A 24,078-nucleotide genomic window follows, 5' to 3' on the forward strand; every position below is an offset into this window, starting at 1 on the left:
GGACCCTGCTATAGGGTCCTGAATGGTCTGTTGTGGCTGGTAATATAATTAGGGGCCCCTGCTATAGGGTCCTGAATGGTCTGTCGTGGCTGGTAATATAATTAGGGGACCCTGCTATAGGGTCCTGAATGGTCTGTTGTGGCTGGTAATATAATTAGGGGACCCTGCTATAGGGTCCTGAATGGTCTGTTGTGGCTGGTAATATAATTAGGGGACCCTGCTATAGGGTCCTGAATGGTCTGTTGTGGCTGGTAATATAATTAGGGGACCCTGCTATAGGGTCCTGAATGGTCTGTTGTGGCTGGTAATATAATTAGGGGCCCCTGCTATAGGGTCCTGAATGGTCTGTTGTGGCTGGTAATATAATTAGGGGACCCTGCTATAGGGTCCTGAATGGTCTGTTGTGGCTGGTAATATAATTAGGGGCCCCTGCTATAGGGTCCTGAATGGTCTGTTGTGGCTGGTAATATAATTAGGGGACCCTGCTATAGGGTCCTGAATGGTCTGTTGTGGCTGGTAATATAATTAGGGGCCCCTGCTATAGGGTCCTGAATGGTCTGTTGTGGCTGGTAATATAATTAGGGGCCCCTGCTATAGGGTCCTGAATGGTCTGTTGTGGCTGGTAATATAATTAGGGGCCCCTGCTATAGGGTCCTGAATGGTCTGTTGTCTCATTGTGCATTATATCCTCCAGGTGAGCATGTCAGTGATCTGGGTGAAATCAGAACCTGAACCGGTCCCTTGGTGGGTGGTGACCTTGGCCCTGATCTCTGGACTACTGCTACTGGCTCTGCTTATCTTCGTCATGTACAAGGTACACGCACATCCATGCCAATTAATAGTTTCCAATCTGTAGTTTCTCTCTCCGTCCTGGGCTCTTCCAACCATTACTGCATCTAAAACCTCCCTCTGATCGGACAGAAGTGACCAGCTTCCTCCGTTACAATGTCTAAAACCCAATGTCCTCTCCTTACTACCTCGGACAGAAATGACCAGCTTCCTCAGTTACTATATCTAAAACCCAATGTGCACTCTCCTTACCACCTCTCGGACAGAAGTGACCAGCTTCCTCCATTACTATGTCTAAAACCTCCCTCTGATCGGACAGAAGTGGCCAGCCTAATGACGAGCTTCCTCCGTTACTATATCTAAAACCTCCCTCTGATCTGACAGAAATTACCAGCTGAAAGCCAGCCTAATGACGAATGTCCTCTCCTTACTACCTCGGACAGAAGTGACCAGCTTCCTCCGTTACTATGTCTAAAACCCAATGTCCTCTCCTTACTACCTCGGACAGAAGTGACCAGCTTCCTCCGTTACTATGTCTAAAACCTCCCTCTGATCGGACAGAAGTGACCAGCTTCCTCCGTTACTATATCTAAAACCCAATGTCCTCTCCTTACCACCTCGGACAGAAGTGACCAGCTTCCTCCATTACTATATCTAAAACCTCCCTCTGATCGGACAGAAGTGACCAGCTTCCTCCATTACTATGTCTAAAACCTCCCTCTGATCGGACAGAAGTGACCAGCCTAATGACGAGCTTCCTAGTCCTGTCTTTCAAACCATTTTTAAAAATTGATTTAACAGTTGCAAATTCACCAACGACAAAAAATATATAACATACACTCCCCTCCTGTATTCATCTGGACCGTGAAGCTAAAAATGTGTGTCTACTCCACCGTCTGGACTTGAGGCAACAGTATAGAATGTTCTAGATTTTAGCATCTTCTTTACATATGTGTGACCGTTATGAAATTAAAGCACTTTATGTATCTCGTCGTCGTCCCCTCCCTACCTCCATTTTGAAGGTGTTATAGTCAAAAGTTGAGTATTTGGTCCCATATTCTTAGCACACAATGACTAACTACATCAAGCTTGTGTCTCTATAAAGTTGTTGGATGCATTTGCTGTTTGTTTTGGAAATGAATTTGTAATCACATATATTTCTGAACACTACATCAATAAATGAGACCCAGAAAAATATCAACCACCCCCCCCAAAAAAACTGCTAACCTCCCGTTATTGGTAATAGTGAGAGGTAAGCATGTTTTGAGGCTATGATCTTGGTGGCTCTAACTTTCTCACTCACGATTTTTAATTCCCAGTTTATCTGCAATCGTGGTAGAATCCACGTGAATGTAGAAATGTTCAGAGGATATTTTTTTTGCGAGTGGGGGTCCTAATTGTCTGTGCCTCCCGCCCTCCAGCTGGGTTTCTTCGAGCGTGTACGCCCCCCCGCAGGAAGACAGCTGAGAAGGAGCAGCTGGCACCGCAGGAGAACGGTGACAGGAACACCGATGCTTGATGGGGCTCCGACACACGACCCTGTGTAGCTGTCTGAATAGGTTTCCCCATGTAGTGCACTACTTTGGAACAGAGCGCTATGGGATAGCACCAGTACACACAGTCCCATCTACTCTTTATAATCATACTCACACTGTACCCTGCATCCTGAAGCCCCGTCGTCTACTACTCCTCTTGCATATACTTAGACAACACTGCTGTATGAAATGGCTGGGAGGAGCAAACAAGTGATTCGATATTAAAAATGCTGATGTAAATCATATTTGAAAAGGACTCGATCTTCTTCTGGTTATTGGTCCTGCATCTTTTTTAGTGCACTTGGGACTTTCAGTGTAAAATGAATTGCTACAATAATGTGAATTTCGAGACTGCAAGGAATCAATTACAATGCTGTACGGTCTTTGAAGACAATAGTTAATGAAATGGTTTTTGAATGGGCACTGCATGGGTGTGGATATGGACTTATTGTTGAGAGTATTGTATGTTATGCTTCTGCAATTGATGACAACCCCGGCAATTTTCCACTCTCCAGATACAGGATTATACAATTGTATGTGCACGTCACTGTGTATTAAAAGGATGAATTGACCCATATTGGGTAATCAACGTGGAACTTAAAATTGTTTTTGTTTTTTGCATTCGAGCACTATAGTATCTAATTACCCATCACCCACTGCTTCGTCTGTTTTACTATTTATCTTAAAGCACGTTTCATGTTACAATAATGTCATTTTGCCAGACTTTTTTTTCAATTGATTTCTAGTTGTTCCTTGTTCATACTTTTGGGTGTTTAACAAAAAAAAAAGGAATATTACTGAAAATGATGACATGTTCCTTCCCCCACATATCTGGTTGAGCTGACAACGTTTTGATCTTTCCTGAATTAAATGTTTTAAAACCATAAGCATTTCTTTGTGCCCTGCTTCCATATTATCGATTCTGACAACTCGAATATCTGTGTGCTATAAAGGTTCTGATGAACTGTGGCTAGTTGTTTCATAAATCATCTAAGTTCACCTTACTGAAATGATAATATCTCCCTCCCCACACAATTTATGCATAAGACAATTTTTTTTGGTAATAATATTTATTTAAGTGCATTCCCACTTGTAAGGATCTGCATCAGTCTTTGCCGTGGAGAACGGAGATGTAAAACTTCACTGTCTGTCTGTCAGCAAGAAGCTGAGGTCACTGCCAGATTCAAAGTCTGTTGTTGGCTTCCCCCTGAAACACAAACACTGGCTGAGAGACTCGTCACCGGCTCCCTAGTTATTTAATTAGAGTTGGGCAACATACACAACTATTAAAAAGAGACATTTTAGCCTGCTTTATTGTGTTCAACACTTTGATCTGTTAAAACTCGTTTTGTGCTTTTTTTGGGGGGTCATGGGTCACAGGACTTGTGTGAGAGAGATGATTGGTGTTACCTGGTGAACAGCCGTGCCTTGCAAGTGCCCAGTAGAGTAGCCTTGTTTCCTTCTACGAGCAACATGGAACCCTCTCTCAAGCCCTAAGACAAATCAACCAATCAGCTGAAAGCATAACCTAATATTATGTAGAATACCATCTCTCTCAGACTCACCAGAACAGATGGAGTGTCAGGCTCCTCGTGGTACTGAATGATCCTCTGCTCTCGTGTCTCCTAGGGAGAAGAGAGAAAAAAAAACACAAAGACAGTGTGACATTTTGACCTTACACCAGCATCCTTTAATGCACCACGGGACACAGATTAACCTTGTCCCAGACTACAAATACATTTTCAATGGAGATTCTACATTCAGAAATAACCACTGAATATTTGTCAAGAGAAACCAGCCCTACGACTTTCAGCATTCACTACACTGATGCTCTGCTATATAACACTACACTGTACAACTCACCCCCATGTGTCTGCTGTTAGGGTCCGTGTCCAGGAAGTGAGGGTTGATGTTGAAAGGCACTAGACCAATGGCGTTGAAGGAGGGCGGGTACACGATGGGCATGTCGTTGGTGGTGTTGATGCTGACAGTAGAGACGTTGGTGCCAGCACTGGAACCCATGTAGGGAACACCGTCCTGGGGTTATAACAGAGTTACCATGGTTACTGTAGGGGTTGGGGTTACTGTAGGGGTTAGGGTTACTGTAGGGGTTACTGTAGGGTTTAGGGTTACTGTAGGGGTTAGGGTTACTGTAGGGTTACTGTAGGGGTTAGGGTTACTGTAGGTGTTAGGGTTACTGTAGGTGTTAGGGTTACTGTAGGTGTTAGGTTACTGTAGGGGTTAGGGTTACTGTAGGGGTTAGGGTTACTGTAGGGTTACTGTAGGGGTTAGGGTTACTGTAGGTGTTAGGGTTACTGTAGGTGTTAGGGTTACTGTAGGTGTTAGGGTCACTGTAGGTGTTAGGGTTACTGTAGGGTGTTACTTAGGGGTTACTGTAGGGGTTAGGGTTACTGCAGGGGTAGAATTTACTGTTACTTAGGGTTTACTGTAGGGGTTAGGTTACTGTAGGGGTTACTGTAGGGGGTTACTGTAGGGGTTAGGGTTACTGTAGGGGTTACTGTAGGGTTAGGGTTACTGTAGGGTTTACTGTAGGGGTTACTGTAGGGGTTAGGGTTACTGTAGGGGTTAGGCTACTGTAGTGTTACTGTAGGGGGTTACTGTAGGGTTAGGTGTACTGTAGGGTTACTGTAGGGTTACTGTAGGGGTTAGGGTTACTGTAGGTGTTAGGGTTACTGTAGGTGTTAGGGTTACTGTAGGTGTTAGGGTTACTGTAGGTGTTAGGGTTACTGTAGGTGTTAGGGTTACTGTAGGGTTACTGTAGGGTTACTGTAGGGTTACTGCAGGGTTAGGGTTACTGCTGTAGGGGTTAGGGTTACTGTAGGTGTTAGGCCACTGTAGGTGTTAGGGTTACTGTAGGGCCACTGCAGGGCCTCAGGGTTACTGTAGGGTTAGGGTTACTGTAGGGCCAGGGTTACTGTAGGGGCCACTGCAGGGTTTAGGGTCACTGCAGGGGTTAGGGTTACTGTAGGGGTTAGGGTTACTGTAGGGGTTACTGTAGGGTTTAGGGTTACTGTAGGGGTTAGGGTTACTGTAGGGGTTACTGTAGGGTTTAGGGTTACTGTAGGGGTTAGGGTTACTGTAGGGGTTACTCAGGGTTCACTATTCTGGGGCGTAAGAGTAAGCAGGATATACAATCATTCAGTTGTTTATTCCACTCATGGGCTGTCTCTATTGGCTATATCAGCTGCCAGTAAGAACAATATCTGTGCATGTAGGAATCAACTGTAAATATTGTGAAATGGCAGTTTAATCTGGCACAGTGTTTCCCAAAACTCCTAAACTACTCCCAGCCAGTCAGGTGTGCCAGTTCTGGAATATCGGCTACCAGAGTGGAACAGCTGTCGACCAGACAGGTTTTTGGGGAACACTGCTCAAAAAAAAAATATATATATATATATATATATATCAGTCTGACCTGCAGAACCCTCCTGTTGATCTCAGAAAGCACATGGTTGTCGTAGAGACATTTCAGCAGACGGAATGTGTTGCCACCACCTATAGACAGAACAGCTGTTATGACTTTATTACACTGTATACCCTCCTGCTAACTTCTTAACACACGTAGTCAACCTGTGTACTGGTGTGTAGTAGATGACTTTAACTCTTGCAGTAACAAGCGTAACAATAGCATTCCTCCAATGACGCCTACTGTATGTAAGGCCTATGGTTTTGGGATTTCCTATTTGAGAGGCCCCAAGAGGTGTTAATGTCTGAGCTCAAGGTCCACTCCTCACCTATAAATATACCCTGAGCCTTCCGTACAGCTTCCACTGGGTCAGAGGCCTCGTGTATGCTGTCCACCTCATAACCTGTCAGACAAAAACAGACAACACTCACATTAGAACGACCGACAAAAACCTGTCTCACATCGACAACCTAGTCCTACTACGCCCGATAACGTCTATGAGAAAGGGTTTGACAAGTGTTGCGAAATGTGCTTATATCAATCAAGTCCTCTCAGATCTTTCCACAGGAGTATAAAGCATAGGGTCTAGGGATTTGAATTGAGATTGGGCCTGAGATAATTGATTTGTGATTGGGCCTGAGATAATTGATTTGATTTGGGCCTGAGATATTTGAATTGATTTGTGATTGGGCCTGAGATATTTGAATTGATTTGTGATTGGGCCTGAGATATTTGAATTGATTTGTGATTGGGCCTGAGATATTTGAATTTTTGTGATTGGGCCTGAGATATTTGAATTGATTTGTGATTGGGCCTGAGATATTTTAATTGATTTGGGATTGAGCCTGAGATATTTGAATTGATTTGGGATTGGGCCTGAGATATTTGACACAAAACAGTAAGGCTGCAAGGATTGGGCCAAAAGACGTACCCAGACTTTGAACTTGTTTGTGATTGCGTAGCCATCTCTATCACACAGTGCATAGGGGATGAATAAAATCCTCTTCACCCCTCTGCAAGAAATACATTACAGTTAGGTTACACACTGACTCTGAAACATTAGGAACACCTTCCTAGTATTGAGTTGTAACCCCCCTCCCAAGCCTCAATTCATTGGGGCATGGACTCTACAAGGTGTCGAAAGCATTCCACAGAGATGCTAAGTAGTTAGAGACATAGTTAGAGACATGTTTAAGTAGTTAGAGACATGTTTAAGTAGTTAGAGACATAGTTAGAGACATGTTTAAGTAGTTAGAGACATAGTTAGAGACATGTTTAAGTAGTTAGAGACATAGTTAGAGACATGTTTAAGTAGTTAGAGACATAGTTAGAGACATGTTTAAGTAGTTAGAGACATAGTTAGAGACATGTTTAGTAGTTAGAGACATAGTTAGAGACATGTTTAAGTAGTTAGAGACATAGTTAGAGACATGTTTAAGTAGTTAGAGACATAGTTAGACATGTTTGAGTTGTACATAGTTAGACACATGTTTAAGTAGTTAGAGATTAGTTGAGACATGTTTAAGTAGTTAGAGACATAGAGAGACATGTTCGTGGTTAGAGACAGAGACAGACATGTTTTAATAGTTAGAGACATAGTTAGAGACATGTTTAAGTAGTTAGAGACAGAGTTAGAGACATGTTTAAGTAGTTAGAGACATAGTTAGAGACATGTTTAAGTAGTTAGAGACATAGTTAGAGACATGTTTAAGTAGTTAGAGACATAGTTAGAGACATGTTTAAGTAGTTAGAGACATGTTTAAGTAGTTAGAGACATAGTTAGAGACATGTTTAAGTAGTTAGAGACATAGTTAGAGACATGTTTAAGTAGTTAGAGACATAGTTTAGTTAGAGACATGTTTAAGACATAGTTAGAGACATGTTTAAGTAGTTAGAGACATAGTTAGAGACATGTTTAAGTAGTTAGGAGACATAGTTAGACATGTTTAAGTAGTTAGAGACATAGTTAGACATGTTTAAGTAGTTAGAGACAGAGACAGACATGTTTAAGTAGTTAGAGACAGAGACAGACATGTTTAAGTAGTTAGAGACAGAGACAGACATGTTTAAGTAGTTAGAGACAGAGACAGACATGTTTAAGTAGTTAGAGACAGAGACATGTTTAAGTAGTTAGAGACAGAGACATGTTTAAGTAGTTAGAGACAGAGACATGTTTAAGTAGTTAGAGACATGTTTAAGTAGTTAGAGACATAGTTAGAGACATGTTTAAGTAGTTAGAGACATGTTTAAGTAGTTAGAGACATGGTTAGAGACATGTTTTAGAGACATGTTTAAGTAGTTAGAGACAGTTAGAGACATGTTTAAGTAGTTAGAGACATAGTTAGAGACATGTTTAAGTTAGAGACAGTTAGAGACATGTTTAAGTAGTTAGAGACATGCCATGTTTAAGTAGTTAGAGACATAGTTAGAGACATGTTTAAGTAGTTAGAGACATGTTAGAGACATGTTTAAGTAGTTAGAGACATAGAGACATGTTTAAGTAGTTAGAGACCATGTTTAAGTAGTTAGAGACATAGTTAGAGACATGTTTAAGTAGTTAGAGACAGTTGAGACATGTTTAAGTAGTTAGAGCATAGACATGTTTAAGTAGTTAGAGACATAGTTTAGTAGTTAGACATAGTTAGAGACATGTTTAAGTTAGAGACATAGTTAGAGACATGTTTAAGTAGTTAGAGACATAGAGACATGTTTAAGTAGTTAGAGACAGTTAGAGACATGTTTAAGTAGTTAGAGACAGAGACATGTTTAAGTAGTTAGAGACATAGTTAGAGACATGTTTAAGTAGTTAGAGACATAGTTAGAGACATGTTTAAGTAGTTAGAGACATAGTTAGAGACATGTTTAAGTATTTAGAGCCATGTTTAAGTATTTAGAGCCATGTTTAAGTATTTAGAGCCATGTTTAAGTATTTAGAGCCATGTTTAAGTATTTAGAGCCATGTTTAAGTAGTTAGAAACATGTTTAAGTAGTTAGAAACATGTTTAAGTAGTTCAAACAGTTTAAGTATAGAGACATGTTTAAGTAGTTAGAGACAGTTAGAGACATGTTTAAGTAGTTGGACATGTTTTTGTATAAGACATGTTTAAGTAGTTAGAGACATGTTTAAGTAGTTAGAGACATGTTTAAGTAGTTAGAGACATGTTTAAGTAGTTAGAGACATGGTTAGAGACATGTTTACATAGTTAGAGACATGTTTAAGTAGTTAAGAGTAAAGGAGGGTCAGATAGTAAGGGTACAGTACAACAGCATTCCTTCCATAGTCTTTAGGGGTGTGATTTGAGTAGTCCAGGCACTTTGAAGGTAGGTATTAGTCAGTGGATTTAGATACTTACATTCCGAAAAAGTCTTTGATCTGCTGTTGGCAATGTTCCAGATATCCTCCCCCGTGCAGGGTTGAGTTGGACACGAGCAGAAGTCTCCTCTTCATATCTTTCAAGACAAGGTTTTGATCAAAAGTTTACAACTCACTCAGGTTAAATAGGCTGTGTCCTACACTCGAAGATCACTTCAGCAGTACATAGCTGGCCGTGTATAAACAGGAAGTGTCCTCAGGTGTCTTCAAGGTACAAGGTCTATGGAGTGAGATGTTTTCTTTATTCGGTATGTTCACCCCGATCTAATATAATATATAAACAAATATTTTGTTAAATAAAACCAAACTCCTCAATAAAATAAAAATGTTTTAAAAATCACTAATTAAACCTTAATCTGTGAATATGAACAAATATATTTCACAAGTATTCACCATAAATCACAAATAAAATAACGATCTGTAAATATTCAAAATCAGCTCACAAATAAAACTATGATTTGAACAAATGTTTAGAAATCTCTTAACGTTCACATCTGTGGAATGTGGATTTGCTCATTCAAAAAGAGCTTGTGGATCTATATTCTGTGTTTACACCATTTTGAGAAGGCTTTTTCTGTGGTCGATGTAACACAATCCACTAATGTGGCTTCAGATGAGTCATAAAGTTGTTCTTTATTGGTTAGATATTCTAGCTAGAAAGTGTTCTCCCAAGACATGGCTGAATGAGACACGGATTCACTCTGCACTTCACCTGACACAAAGATTATCCAAATTAACGGAGATAACAGACTCACCCGAAGCCACATCGCACTCCTTTCAATTTCCTGGACTCCGTTTAAAGTTCAACTACGGGTAAACGAACCATCTGTTTCGCTGACAAGTAAACGAACCATCTCGCTGACAGTCATTAAATCATCTAATCGGATTACTTCTCCTGATAAATCTACCGGTTGTCGAAAAGGTTGTGAAATCTTTCGATCCAACAAACCTTTGGCGATTGTTCTTGTGGTCAATGATTGGAAACAATGTTGAGCGTCAACAGGTCACAGATTGCAACACGGATTTATAATTCAATACGTAGCCTTGACCGGATATGTTATTTATAGTTTCGTAGGAAATGTTCAAATGTAGGCTACAAAACTGTAATTTTGCGTCAAGGGTCTCTATGTTTGGAGAATATTTTCTCACGCTGTTACCGTGTGTAGAAAAGGGTCAGCTGATAAATCACATGACAAGCCTTATGTCTCATGGTGCTTTCAGGACAACTGGGAAATCGGAAAAACACGACGCGATCTTCGGGTCAGAAAGTCGGAGCTCTAAAAAAAGATGCCCTATTAGTTTCCGCATTGGAATTGCAAGTTAAATGACTGTTCAAGACCAAATTTTCCCAATCGGAGCTCGTTTCTATCCAAGTTTCCAGTTATCTTGAAAGTAGTGATGTCGGATATTTCCAGTTCCCAGGTGATTCCCACGCAAGCATCGATAGCGAGAGGCGGATATAATGACACGTCCGGTGCCCCCAAATTGATGACGTATCTCGAGCTTGAGAGTCGAAGGTCAAACATCAAATTGTGTTGGTCAAGATGCGCCAAATTCAACTTGTGTAGGTAGACTTTACCGTGAAATGTTTGCTTACGACCACTTCCCAAAGATGAATATGTTTTAAAAGAATAACACAATAAAATAGGAACACAAGAGAAATAAAAATAGACAAGAATGGAGCTACGTGAGCTCCAAAAGTATTGGGACAGTGACACAATTCTTGTTGTTTTGTTTCGTACTGCAGCACTTTGATTTTGAAATGATACAATGAGGGTATTTTCTTCTGTATCGGGTGAACCATTAATTTCAACATATTTATTGGTGAAACGGTAGGCTACAGGAGCCTACAATGGCATACAAATGAATTGGCCTACTTGTTGGCCAACAATGTTTAAATCTTCACATTTAATGTCAGTTTCATTGTGGACTTTTCCCCCATAACAGAAGCACTCAAGCCATAGACTGTTCTCTGCTTCCGCAAGGCAAGGTACCGGTGCATCAGGTCTGACAACAAACAGGCTCCTGAACAGCGTCTATCCCCATGCCATAAGGCTTCCAAATAGCTGACAGAATGGCCACGCAGACTCTAGGGTGACCCTTATATTTTACACTGTCTCTATGTTCACACACAGGACTCTACACAGTCACACACACTGACACCCCAACACACACATTTATACTGACTCACACACACACACTCACATATAATCATCATATACGCTGCTGCTCTGTTTATTAAATGTCCTGATGCCTAGTTACCCTTTTCCCCTATACACATCTACCTCTACTCCTATACATATCTACCTCTACTCCTATACACATCTACCTCTACTCCTATACACATCTACCTCTACTCCTATACACATCTACCTCTACTCCTATACATATCTACCTCTACTTCTATACATATCTACCTCTACTCCTATACATATCTACCTCTACTCCTATACACATCTACCTCTACCCTATACATCTACTCCTATACACATCTACCTCTACTCCTATACACATCTACCTCTACTCCTATACATATCTACCTCTACTCCTATACACATCTACCTCTACTCCTATACATATCTACCTCTACTCCTATACACATCTACCTCCACTCCTATACACATCTACCTCCACTCCTATACACATCTACCTCCACTCCTATACACATCTACCTCTACTCCAATCACATCTACCTCTACACCTATACACATCTACCTCTACTCCTATACACATCTACCTCTACTCCTATACAAATCTACCTCTACTCCTATACACATCTACCTCTACTCCTATACACATCTACCTCTACTCCTATACACATCTACCTCTACTCCTATGCATATCTACCTCTACTCCTATACATATCTACCTCTACTCCTATACCTCTACTCCTATACATATCTACCTCTACTCCCATACATATCTACCTCTACTCATATACACATCTACCTCTACTCCTATACATATCTACCTCTACTCCTATACATATCTACCTCTACTCCCATACATATCTACCTCTACTCATATACATATCTACCTCTACTCCTATACACATCTACCTCTACTCCAATCACATCTACCTCTACTCCTATGCATATCTACCTCTACTCCTATACACATCTACCTCTACTCCTATACATATCTACCTCTACTCCTATACATCTACTCCTATACACATCTACCTCTACTCCTATACATATCTACCTCTACTCATATACATATATACCTCTACTCCTATATATATCTACCTCTACTCCTATACATATCTACCTCTACTCCCATACATATCTACCTCGGTCCTGTGTAGCTCAGTTGGTAGAGCATGGCGCTTGTAACGCCAGGGTAGTGGGTTCAATCCCCGGGACCACCCATACGTAGAATGTATGCACACATGACTGTAAGTCGCTTTGGATAAAAGCGTCTGCTAAATGGCATATATTATTATTATTATATTATTATATCTATCTCTACTCCTATACGCATCTACCTATACTCCAATCATATCTACCTCTACTCCTATACACATCTACCTCTACTCCTATACATCTACTCCTATACACATCTACCTCTACTCCTATACACATCTATCTCTATTCCTATACATATCTACCTCTACTCCTATACCTCTACTCCTATACATATCTACCTCTACTCCTATACATCTACTCCTATACACATCTACCTCTACTCCTATACACATCTATCTCTATTCCTATACATATCTACCTCTACTCCTATACACCTACTCCTATACACATCTACCTCTACTCCTATACATATCTACCTCTACTCATATACATATCTACCTCTACTCATATACATATATTCCTCTACTCCTATACATATCTACCTCTACTCCTATACATATCTACCTCTACTCATATACATATATTCCTCTACTCCTATACATATCTACCTCTACTCCTATATATATCTACCTCTACTCCAATCACATCTACCTCTACTCCTATACACATCTACCTCTACTCCTGTACACATCTACCTCTACTCCTATATCCAATACTAGGAGTAGCAAATTCCAGTCCTTGAGTGGCGCTGTGTCTTCATGTACAGTGCATTCGAAAAGTATTCAAACCCCTTGACTTTTTCCACATTTTGTAACGTTACAGGCTGGGTGGAGGGTGGAGCAGTCTATATTAAGGAAGCAGGACTGGGTGGAGGGGGGAGCAGTATTTAGTAAGGAAGCAGGACTGGGTGGAGGGTGGAGCAGTATTTACTAAGGATGCAGGACTGGGTGGAGGGGGAGCAGTTTTTAGTAAGGAAGCAGGACTGGGTGGAGGGTGGAGCAGTTTTTACTAAGGATGCAGGACTGCGTGGAGGGGGAGCAGTTTTTACTAAGGAAGCAGGACTGGGTGGAGGGTGGAGCAGTATTTAGTAAGGAAGCAGGACTGGGTGGAGGGTGGAGCAGTATTTACTAAGGAAGCAGGACTGGGTGGAGGGGGGAACAGTGATTTACTAAGGAAGCAGTTCTGGGTGGAGGGGGAGCAGTATTTACTAGGAAGCAGGACTGGGTGGGAGGGGGAGCAGTATTTACTAAGGAAGCAGGACTGTTTTGAGGGGGGAGCAGTATTTACTAGGGAAGCAGGACTGGGTGGAGGTGGAGCTTGGTATTTACTAAGGAAGCAGGACTGGCCTGGCTCTATTTAGGAATAGGATATCTCACCCCCTGACAATCTGTCTTTTCGAGCCTATTTTCTGCGTTTGAGGATTGCAAAATTCACTTAAACCTCACTGGATCGGGACATTTGCTTTCATTTGACTCCTGCGACTCTTTCATACTCTGGCTTGTGCCGGTCGCTTTCGTCCGATTAAAATTTCTTAGGGATAGTCGACAACATCCAGTGAATTGGAGGGCGAGCAATTCAAATAAATAATCGTAATATTAAACATTTATGAACATACAAGTATCCTATATCGGTTAACCCATGTACTACAGCACCACAATGCCTACTCCACCCATGCTCTACCAAGGCTTTACAGCACCACAATGCCTACTCCACCCATGTTCTACCAAGGCTTTACAGCACCACAATGCCTACTCCACCCATGCTCTACCAAGGCTTTACAGCACCACAATGCCTACTCCACCCATGCTCTACCAAGGCTTTACAGCACCACAATGCCTACTCCACCCATGTACTACAGCACCACAATGCCTACTCCACCCATGTTCTACCAAGGCTTTACAGCACCACAATGCCTACTCCACCCATGTTCTACCAAGGTTTTACAGCACCACAATGCCTACTCCACCCATGCTCTAACAAAGGTTATACAGCACCACAATGCCTACTCCACCCATGTTCTACAGCACCACAATGCCTAGTCCACCCATGCTCTACCAAGGTTTACCAGCACCACAATGCCTACTCCACCCAGGCTCCACCAAGGTTTACAGCACCACAATGCCTCCTCCACCCATGCTCTACCAAGGTTATACAGCACCACAATGCCTACTCCACCCATGCTCTACAGCACCACAATGCCTACTCCACCCATGTTCTACCAAGGTTTTACAGCACCACAATGCCTACTCCACCTATGTTCTACCAAGGTTTTACAGCACCACAATGCCTACTCCACCCATGTTCTACCAAGGTTTTACAGCACCACAATGCCTACTCCACCCATGTACTACAGCACCACAATGCCTACTCCACCCATGTTCTACCAAGGCTTTACAGCACCACAATGCCTACTCCACCCATGTTCTACCAAGGTTTTACAGTACCACAATGCCTACTCCACCCATGTTCTACCAGGGTTTTACAGTACCACAATGCCTACTCCACCCATGTTCTACCAGGGTTTTACAGTACCACAATGCCTACTCCACCCATGTTCTACCAGGGTTTTACAGTACCACAATGCCTACTCCACCCATGTTCTACCAAGGCTTTACAGCACCACAATGCCTACTCCACCCATGTTCTACCAAGGCTTTACAGCACCACAATGCCTACTCCACCCATGCTCTACCAAGGCTTACCAGCACCACAATGCCTACTCCACCTATGTTCTACCAAGGCTTTACAGCACCACAATGCCTACTCCACCCATGCTCTACCAAGGCTTTACAGCACCACAATGCCTACTCCACCCATGCTCTACCAAGGCTTTACAGCACCACAATGCCTACTCCACCCATGTACTACAGCACCACAATGCCTACTCCACCCATGCTCTACCAAGGCTTTACAGCACCACAATGCCTACTCCACCCATGCTCTACCAAGGCTTTACAGCATCACAATGCCTACTCCACCCATGTACTACAGCACCACAATGCCTACTCCACCCATGCTCTACCAAGGCTTTACAGCACCACAATGCCTACTCCACCCATGTACTACAGCACCACAATGCCTACTCCACCCATGCTCTACCAAGGCTTTACAGCACCACAATGCCTACTCCACCCATGTACTACAGCACCACAATGCCTACTCCACCCATGTACTACAGCACCACAATGCCTACTCCACCCATGCTCTACCAAGGCTTTACAGCACCACAATGCCTACTCCACCCATGTTCTACCAAGGCTTTACAGCACCACAATGCCTACTCCACCCATGCTCTACCAAGGCTTTACAGCACCACAATGCCTACTCCACCCATGCTCTACCAAGGCTTTACAGCACCACAATGCCTACTCCACCCATGTTCTACCAAGGCTTTACAGCACCACAATGCCTACTCCACCCATGCTCTACCAAGGCTTTACAGCACCACAATGCCTACTCCACCCATGCTCTACCAAGGCTTTACAGCACCACAATGCCTACTCCACCCATGTACTACAGCACCACAATGCCTACTCCACCCATGTACTACAGCACCACAATGCCTACTCCACCCATGTTCTACCAAGGCTTTACAGCACCACAATGCCTACTCCACCCATGTACTACCAAGGCTTTACAGCACCACAATGCCTACTCCACCCATGTACTACAGCACCACAATGCCTACTCCACCCATGTACTACAGCACCACAATGCCTACTCCACCCATGTTCTACCAAGGCTTTACAGCACCACAATGCCTACTCCACCCATGTTCTACCAAGGCTTTACAGCACCACAATGCCTACTCCACCCATGCTCTACCAAGGCTTTACAGCACCACAATGCCTACTCCACCCATGCTCTACCAAGGCTTTACAGCACCACAATGCCTACTCCACCCATGCTCTACCAAGGATATACAGCACCACAATGCCTACTCCACCCATGCTCTACCAAGGCTTTACAGCACCACAATGCCTACTCCACCCATGCTCTACCAAGGCTTTACAGCACCACAATGCCTACTCCACCCATGCTCTACCAAGGATATACAGCACCACAATGCCTACTCCACCCATGCTCTACCAAGGCTTTACAGCACCACAATGCCTACTCCACCCATGCTCTACCAAGGCTTTACAGCACCACAATGCCTACTCCACCCATGCTCTACCAAGGCTTTACAGCACCACAATGCCTACTCCACCCATGTACTACAGCACCACAATGCCTACTCCACCCATGCTCTACCAAGGCTTTACAGCACCACAATGCCTACTCCACCCATGCTCTACCAAGGCTTTACAGCACCACAATGCCTACTCCACCCATGTTCTACCAAGGCTTTACAGCACCACAATGCCTACTCCACCCATGCTCTACCAAGGCTTTACAGCACCACAATGCCTACTCCACCCATGCTCTACCAAGGCTTTACAGCACCACAATGCCTACTCCACCCATGTACTACAGCACCACAATGCCTACTCCACCCATGTACTACAGCACCACAATGCCTACTCCACCCATGCTCTACCAAGGTTTTACAGCACCACAATGCCTACTCCACCCATGTACTACAGCACCACAATGCCTACTCCACCCATGCTCTACCAAGGCTTTACAGCACCACAATGCCTACTCCACCCATGTACTACAGCACCACAATGCCTACTCCACCCATGTACTACAGCACCACAATGCCTACTCCACCCATGCTCTACCAAGGCTTTACAGCACCACAATGCCTACTCCACCCATGTTCTACCAAGGCTTTACAGCACCACAATGCCTACTCCACCCATGCTCTACCAAGGCTTTACAGCACCACAATGCCTACTCCACCCATGCTCTACCAAGGCTTTACAGCACCACAATGCCTACTCCACCCATGTACTACAGCACCACAATGCCTACTCCACCCATGTTCTACCAAGGCTTTACAGCACCACAATGCCTACTCCACCCATGTTCTACCAAGGTTTTACAGCACCACAATGCCTACTCCACCCATGCTCTAACAAAGGTTATACAGCACCACAATGCCTACTCCACCCATGTTCTACAGCACCACAATGCCTAGTCCACCCATGCTCTACCAAGGTTTACCAGCACCACAATGCCTACTCCACCCATGCTCCACCAAGGTTTACAGCACCACAATGCCTCCTCCACCCATGCTCTACCAAGGTTATACAGCACCACAATGCCTACTCCACCCATGCTCTACAGCACCACAATGCCTACTCCACCCATGTTCTACCAAGGTTTTACAGCACCACAATGCCTACTCCACCTATGTTCTACCAAGGTTTTACAGCACCACAATGCCTACTCCACCCATGTTCTACCAAGGTTTTACAGCACCACAATGCCTACTCCACCCATGTACTACAGCACCACAATGCCTACTCCACCCATGTTCTACCAAGGCTTTACAGCACCACAATGCCTACTCCACCCATGTTCTACCAAGGTTTTACAGTACCACAATGCCTACTCCACCCATGTTCTACCAGGGTTTTACAGTACCACAATGCCTACTCCACCCATGTTCTACCAGGGTTTTACAGTACCACAATGCCTACTCCACCCATGTTCTACCAGGGTTTTACAGTACCACAATGCCTACTCCACCCATGCTCTACCAAGGATATACAGCACCACAATGCCTACTCCACCCATGCTCCACCAAGGTTTTACAGCACCACAATGCCTACTCCACCCATGCTCCACCAAGGTTTTCCAGAACACGGCTTTGACCTGCTACATTAGCTATGTTGGTCTATATTTTGGGTTTTAATATGCTATAATTCAGTCAATATCTGATGGAATTGAAAAATGCTTGGAGTATCTTCATCTATTGTCCGTCCAACTGTTGCATTTATCAGAATTGTTTAAAAAAATAAATGTTTAAAAATTTTAATGACTGTTGCTAGTTTCAGATGTTGTTCTATCTGTCTAAAGTTTTAAGGGCAAAGGAATGTTCTGGGTTTGGATAACCGTGTTCTGGGTTTGGATAACTGTGTTCTGGGTTTGGATAACCGTATTCTGGGTTTGGATAACCGTGTTCTGTGTTTGGATAACTGTGTTCTGGGTTTGGATAACCGTGTTCTGGGTTTGGATAACCGTGTTCTGAGTTTGGATAACCGTATTCTGGGTTTGGATAACCGTGTTCTGGGTTTGGATAACCGTGTTCTGAGTTTGGATAACCGTATTCTGGGTTTGGATAACCGTATTCTGGGTTTGGATAACCGTGTTCTGGGTTTGGATAACCGTATTCTGGGTTTGGATAACCGTATTCTGGGTTTGGATAACCGTATTCTGGGTTTGGATAACCGTGTTCTGGGTTTGGATAACTGTTGATGATGCTTCCTCTGGTTCCATTTGGGTCTGAGATGTTTGATCTGTTAATAATTGATATTAATACCATGTAAACTACTAGAATGCAAACAGTCGCACACACATCTAACACAATGGCTTTAAGATGATGGCTGATTAAATCCTTCAAAAGTTCATTAAAGTTGTTTTTTATTGTTGAAATGATGATTGTTATTTTCCCTTTATTTTAATTTGATTTTATTTTCTTTATTTTTATAGTTACTATTGTAAAATGAAAATGTGTCTCTCACCAGCATGGATTGGTCAGCAGTGAGTGAATCAACCAGAGGTGGCAGTAAAGAGCAACATTCAGATTAGTCTGCCACACCGCACTGCGACTTTCCAGGTTAAAGATCCTACACCCCTTTTCACCTCCCCCAGCTAGGTGCGTTTCCCAGGAGTCTCCCTGCCCTGTTTATCCTGGCCCAGGCCACGGCTGCCCTGTAGGGCATGGTGTTTTCCTGGCCCAGGCCACGGCTGCCCTGTAGGGCATGGTGTTTTCCTGGCCCAGCCCACGGCTGCCCTGGGTGCGCGTGTGCCCGAGGCTGGATGCCCTGCTGGCCATGTTGAGGAAATTTTAGCACATCACTGCCTGTCAGCTCTGTTTATTGGAATGTCATTCCCTAACTTTTTTCCTGCCCTCTCTCTCTCTGTCTCTCTCTCTCTGTCAATGTCTCTCTCGCTCCCCCTCTCTCTCTCTCTCTCTCTCTCTCTCTCTGTCAATGTCTCTCACTCGCTCCCTCTCTCTCTCTCTCTCTCTGTCTCTGTCTATCTCTGTCTCTCTCTGTCTCTGTCTCTCTCTGTCTGTCTCTCTCTCTCTCTGTCAATGTCTCTCACTCGCTCCCTCTCTCTCTGTCTCTGTCTCTCTCTCTGTCTCTCTCTCTGTCAATGTCTCTCACTCGCTCCCTCTCTGTCTCTGTCTCTCGATGTCTTTGTCTATGTCTCTCGCTTTCTCTCTCTCTCTCTGTCTCTCTCTCTCTGTCTATGTCTCTTGCTCGCTCCCACTCTCTCTCTCTGTCTATGTCTCTCGCTCCCTCTCTCTCTGTCTCTCTCTCTCTCTCTCTCTTTCTCTCTCTTTCTCTCTCTCTGTCTATGTCTCTTCGCTCGCTCCCCCTCTCTCTGTCTCTCGCTCGCCCGTCTCCCACTCGCTCCCTCTCTCTATGCCCTCTCTCCTTATCAGGTGCAGTCTGCCCAACGCATCACCGGGGCAAACTACCTGCCCTCTAGGACACCTACAGCACCCGATATCACAGGAAGGCCAAAAAGATCATCAAGGACAACAACCACCTGAGCCACTGCCTGTTCACTCTGCTATCATCCAGAAGGTGAGGTCAGTACAGGTGCATCAAAGCAGGGACCGAGAGACTGAAAAACAGCTTCTATCTCAAGGCCATCAGACTGTTAAATAGCCATCACTAGCACATTAGAGGCTGCTGCCCTATATACATAGACTTGAAATCACTGGCCACTTTAATAAATGGAAACTAGTTAATTTAATAATGTTCACATATTTTGCATTACTCATCTCATATGTATTTGCTGTATTCTATACTATTCTACTGTATCTCCAGTCTATGTCGCACAGACATTGCCCATCCAAATATTTATATATTCTTAATTCCATTCCTTTACTTAGATTTGTGTGAATTGGGTATATGTTGTGAAATTGTTAGATATTACTTGTTAGATATTACTGCCCCCTGTCTGAGCTAGAAACACAAGCGTTTCGCTACACCCGCCATAACATCTGCTAAACACTGGTATGTGACCAATAAAATTGTATTTGATTTTATCTCTCTCTCTCTCTCTTCCCTCTCTCCTTTCTCTCTCTCTCTCTTTCTTGCTCTCTGTATGTCTCTCAATTAAATTGTGGACTGCTGGAATGAATGTACTAAAAGTTTTGGTTTCTTTGGTGAGCTTGTATTTTAGTCCTGTGTTTCTGACCGGCCCCATTCCATGTGCTGATATGGGGATGAACATCATACAATTATACCATTGGAGGCTGCTGAGGAGAGGACGGCTTCATAATAATGTCCTGAACGGAGCGAATGGACTGGCATCATAGAAACCATGTGTTTTATATGATTCCACATCTATTCCACTCCAGCCATTACCACGGTAGCTCCAATTAAGATGCCACCAAATGGAATGCTCTGCTGGGCAGTGTAGGCGGAGTCAGTTAACTCTACTGGGCAGTGTAGGCGGAGTCAGATAGCTCTACAAGTGGGCAGTAGGCGGAGTCAGATAGCTCTCTGGGCAGTGTAGGCGGAGTCAGATAGCTCTACTGGGCAGTGCAGGCTGAGTCAGTTAGCTCTACTGGGCAGTGCAGGCTGAGTCAGTTAGCTCTACTGCACACTGGGCAGTGTAGGCGGAGTCAGATAGCTCTACTGGGCAGTGCAGGCTGAGTCAGTTAGCTCTACTGGGAAGTGCAGGCTGAGTCAGTTAGCTCTACAGGGCAGTGCAGGCTGAGTCAGTTAGCTCTACAGGGCAGTGCAGACTGAGTCAGTTAGCTCTACTGGGCAGTGCAGGCTGAGTCAATTAGCTCTACTGGGCAGTGCAGGCTGAGTCAGTTAGCTCTACTGGGCAGTCTAGATGGTTGGCTCTACTGGGCAGTGCAGGCTGAGTCAGTTAGCTCTACTGGGCAGTGTAGGGGCAGCTCTGGCAGTGTAGGCTGAGTCAGTTAGCTCTACAGGGCAGTGTAGGCCGAGTCAGTTAGCTCTACAGGGCAGCTGAGAGTTAGCTCTACTGGGAGTCAGTTAGGCTCTACAGGGCAGTGTAGGCCGAGTCAGTTAGCTCTACAGGGCAGTGTAGGCTGAGTCAGCTCTACAGGGCAGTGTAGGCTGAGTCAGTTAACTCTACAGGGCAGTGCAGGCTGAGTCAGTTAGCTCTACAGAGCAGTGTAGGCAGTCAGGCTCACTGGGCAGTGCAGGCTGAGTCAGTTAGCTCTACTGGGCAGTGCAGGCTGCGGTCAGATAGCTCACAGGGCAGTGTAGGCTGAGTCATTTAGCTCTACAGGGTCCAGTTGCTCTACTGGGCAGTGCAGGCTGAGTCAGTTAGCTCTACAGGGCAGTGTAGGCTGAGTCAGTTAGCTCTAGTGCAAGAGTCAGTTAGCTCTACTGTAGGCTGAGTCAGTTAGCTCTACTGGGCAGTGCAGGCTGGTCAGAGCTCTACTGGAAGTGCAGGCTGAGTCAGTTAAGCTCTACTGGGCAGTGCAGGCTGAGTCAGACAAGCTCTACTGGGAAGTACAGGCTGAGTCAGTTAGCTCTACTGGGCAGTGCAGGCTGAGTCAGTTAGCTCTACAGGGCAGTGTAGGCTAGCAGATTAGCTCTACTGGGCAGTGCAGGCTGAGTCAGTAAGCTCTACTGGGCAGTGCAGGCTGAGTCAGTTAGCTCTACTGGGCAGTGCAGGCTGAGTCAGTTAGGCTCTACTGGGCAGTGCAGGCTGAGTCAGTTAGCTCTACTGGGCAGTGCAGGCTGAGTCAGTTAGCTCTACTGGGCAGTATAGGCTGAGTCAGTTAGCTCTACAGGGCAGTGCAGGCTGAGTTAGTTAGCTCTACCGGGCAGTATAGGCTGAGTCAGTTAGCTCTACTGGGCAGTGCGGGCTGAGTCAGATAGCTCTACTGGGCAGTGCAGGCTCAGTCAGTTAGCTCTACTGGGCAGTGCAGGCTGAGTCAGTTAGCTCTACTGGGCAGTGCAGGCTGAGTCAGTTAGCTCTACTGGGCAGTGCAGGCTGAGTCAGTTAGCTCTACTGGGCAGTGCAGGCTGAGTCAGTTAGCTCTACTAGGAGCAGTGTAGGCTGAGTCAGATAGCTCTACTGGGCAGTGCAGGCTGAGTCAGTTAGCTCTACTGGGCAGTATAGGCTGAGTCAGTTAGCTCTACAGGGCAGTGTAGGCTGAGTCATTTAGCTCTACAGGGCAGTGTAGGCTGAGTCAGTTAGCTCTACTGGGCAGTATAGGCTGAGTCAGATAGCTCTACAGGGCAGTGCAGGCTGAGTCAGTTAGCTCTACTGGGCAGTGCAGGCTGAGTCAGTAAGCTCTACTGGGCAGTGCAGGCTGAGTCAGTTAGCTCTACTGGGCAGTGCAGGCTGAGTCAGTTAGCTCTACTGGGCAGTGCAGGCTGAGTCAGTTAGCTCTACTGGGCAGTGCAGGCTGAGTCAGTAAGCTCTACTGGGCAGTGAGCTGAGTCAGTTAGCTCTACTGGGCAGTGCAGGCTGGAGTCAGTTAGCTCTACTGGGCAGTGCAGGCTGAGTCAGTTAGCTCTACTGGGCAGTGCAGGCTGAGTCAGTTAGCTCTACTGGGCAGTGCAGGCTGAGTCAGATAGCTCTACTGGGCAGTGCAGGCTGAGTCAGTTAGCTCTACTGGGCAGTGTAGGCTGAGTCAGTTAGCTCTACAGGGCAGTGTAGGCTGAGTCAGTTAGCTCTACAGGGCAGTGTAGGCTGAGTCAGTTAGCTCTACTGGGCAGTATAGGCTGAGTCAGATAGCTCTACAGGGCAGTGCAGGCTGAGTCAGTTAGCTCTACTGGGCAGTGCAGGCTGAGTCAGTAAGCTCTACTTGGCAGTGCAGGCTGAGTCAGTTAGCTCTACTGGGCAGTGCAGGCTGAGTCAGTTAGCTCTACTGGGCAGTGCAGGCTGAGTCAGTTAGCTCTACTGGGCAGTGCAGGCTGAGTCAGTTAGCTCTACTGGGCAGTGCAGGCTGAGTCAGTTAGCTCTACTGGGCAGTGCAGGCTGAGTCAGATAGCTCTACTGGGCAGTGCAGGCTGAGTCAGTTAGCTCTACTGGGCAGTATAGGCTGAGTCAGTTAGCTCTACAGGGCAGTGTAGGCTCAGTCAGTTAGCTCTACAGGGCAGTGTAGGCTGAGTCAGTTAGCTCTACTGGGCAGTATAGGCTGAGTCAGATAGCTCTACAGGGCAGTGCAGGCTGAGTCAGTTAGCTCTACTGGGCAGTGCAGGCTGAGTCAGTAAGCTCTACTGGGCAGTGCAGGCTGAGTCAGTTAGCTCTACTGGGCAGTGCAGGCTGAGTCAGTTAGCTCTACTGGGCAGTGCAGGCTGAGTCAGTTAGCTCTACTGGGCAGTGCAGGCTGAGTCAGTAAGCTCTACTAGGCAGTGCAGGCTGAGTCAGTTAGCTCTACTGGGCAGTGCAGGCTGAGTCAGTTAGCTCTACTGGGCAGTGCAGGCTGAGTCAGTTAGCTCTACTGGGCAGTGCAGGCTGAGTCAGTAAGCTCTACTGGGCAGTGCAGGCTGAGTCAGTTAGCTCTACTGGGCAGTG

General features: G+C 44.9%; 1 protein-coding gene across 1 annotated transcript; it reads right to left on the reverse strand.

Moving 5' to 3' along the window:
- Positions 1-3,400: 3,400 nt before the first annotated feature.
- LOC124029229 (alpha-aspartyl dipeptidase-like) lies at positions 3,401-4,380 on the reverse strand. Its single transcript, XM_046341008.1, has 4 exons — positions 4,188-4,380; positions 3,890-3,949; positions 3,735-3,817; positions 3,401-3,531 (listed from the first exon to the last, which is right to left on the reverse strand). The coding sequence occupies exons 1-4, from the start codon at positions 4,344-4,346 to the stop codon at positions 3,465-3,467; spliced, it is 369 nt and encodes a 122-aa protein (XP_046196964.1). The 5' UTR covers positions 4,347-4,380; the 3' UTR covers positions 3,401-3,464.
- Positions 4,381-24,078: the final 19,698 nt, after the last annotated feature.

Source organism: Oncorhynchus gorbuscha, unplaced genomic scaffold (assembly GCF_021184085.1).
Source record: "Oncorhynchus gorbuscha isolate QuinsamMale2020 ecotype Even-year unplaced genomic scaffold, OgorEven_v1.0 Un_scaffold_5828, whole genome shotgun sequence".
In the NCBI taxonomy this organism is placed as follows: domain Eukaryota; kingdom Metazoa; phylum Chordata; class Actinopteri; order Salmoniformes; family Salmonidae; genus Oncorhynchus; species Oncorhynchus gorbuscha.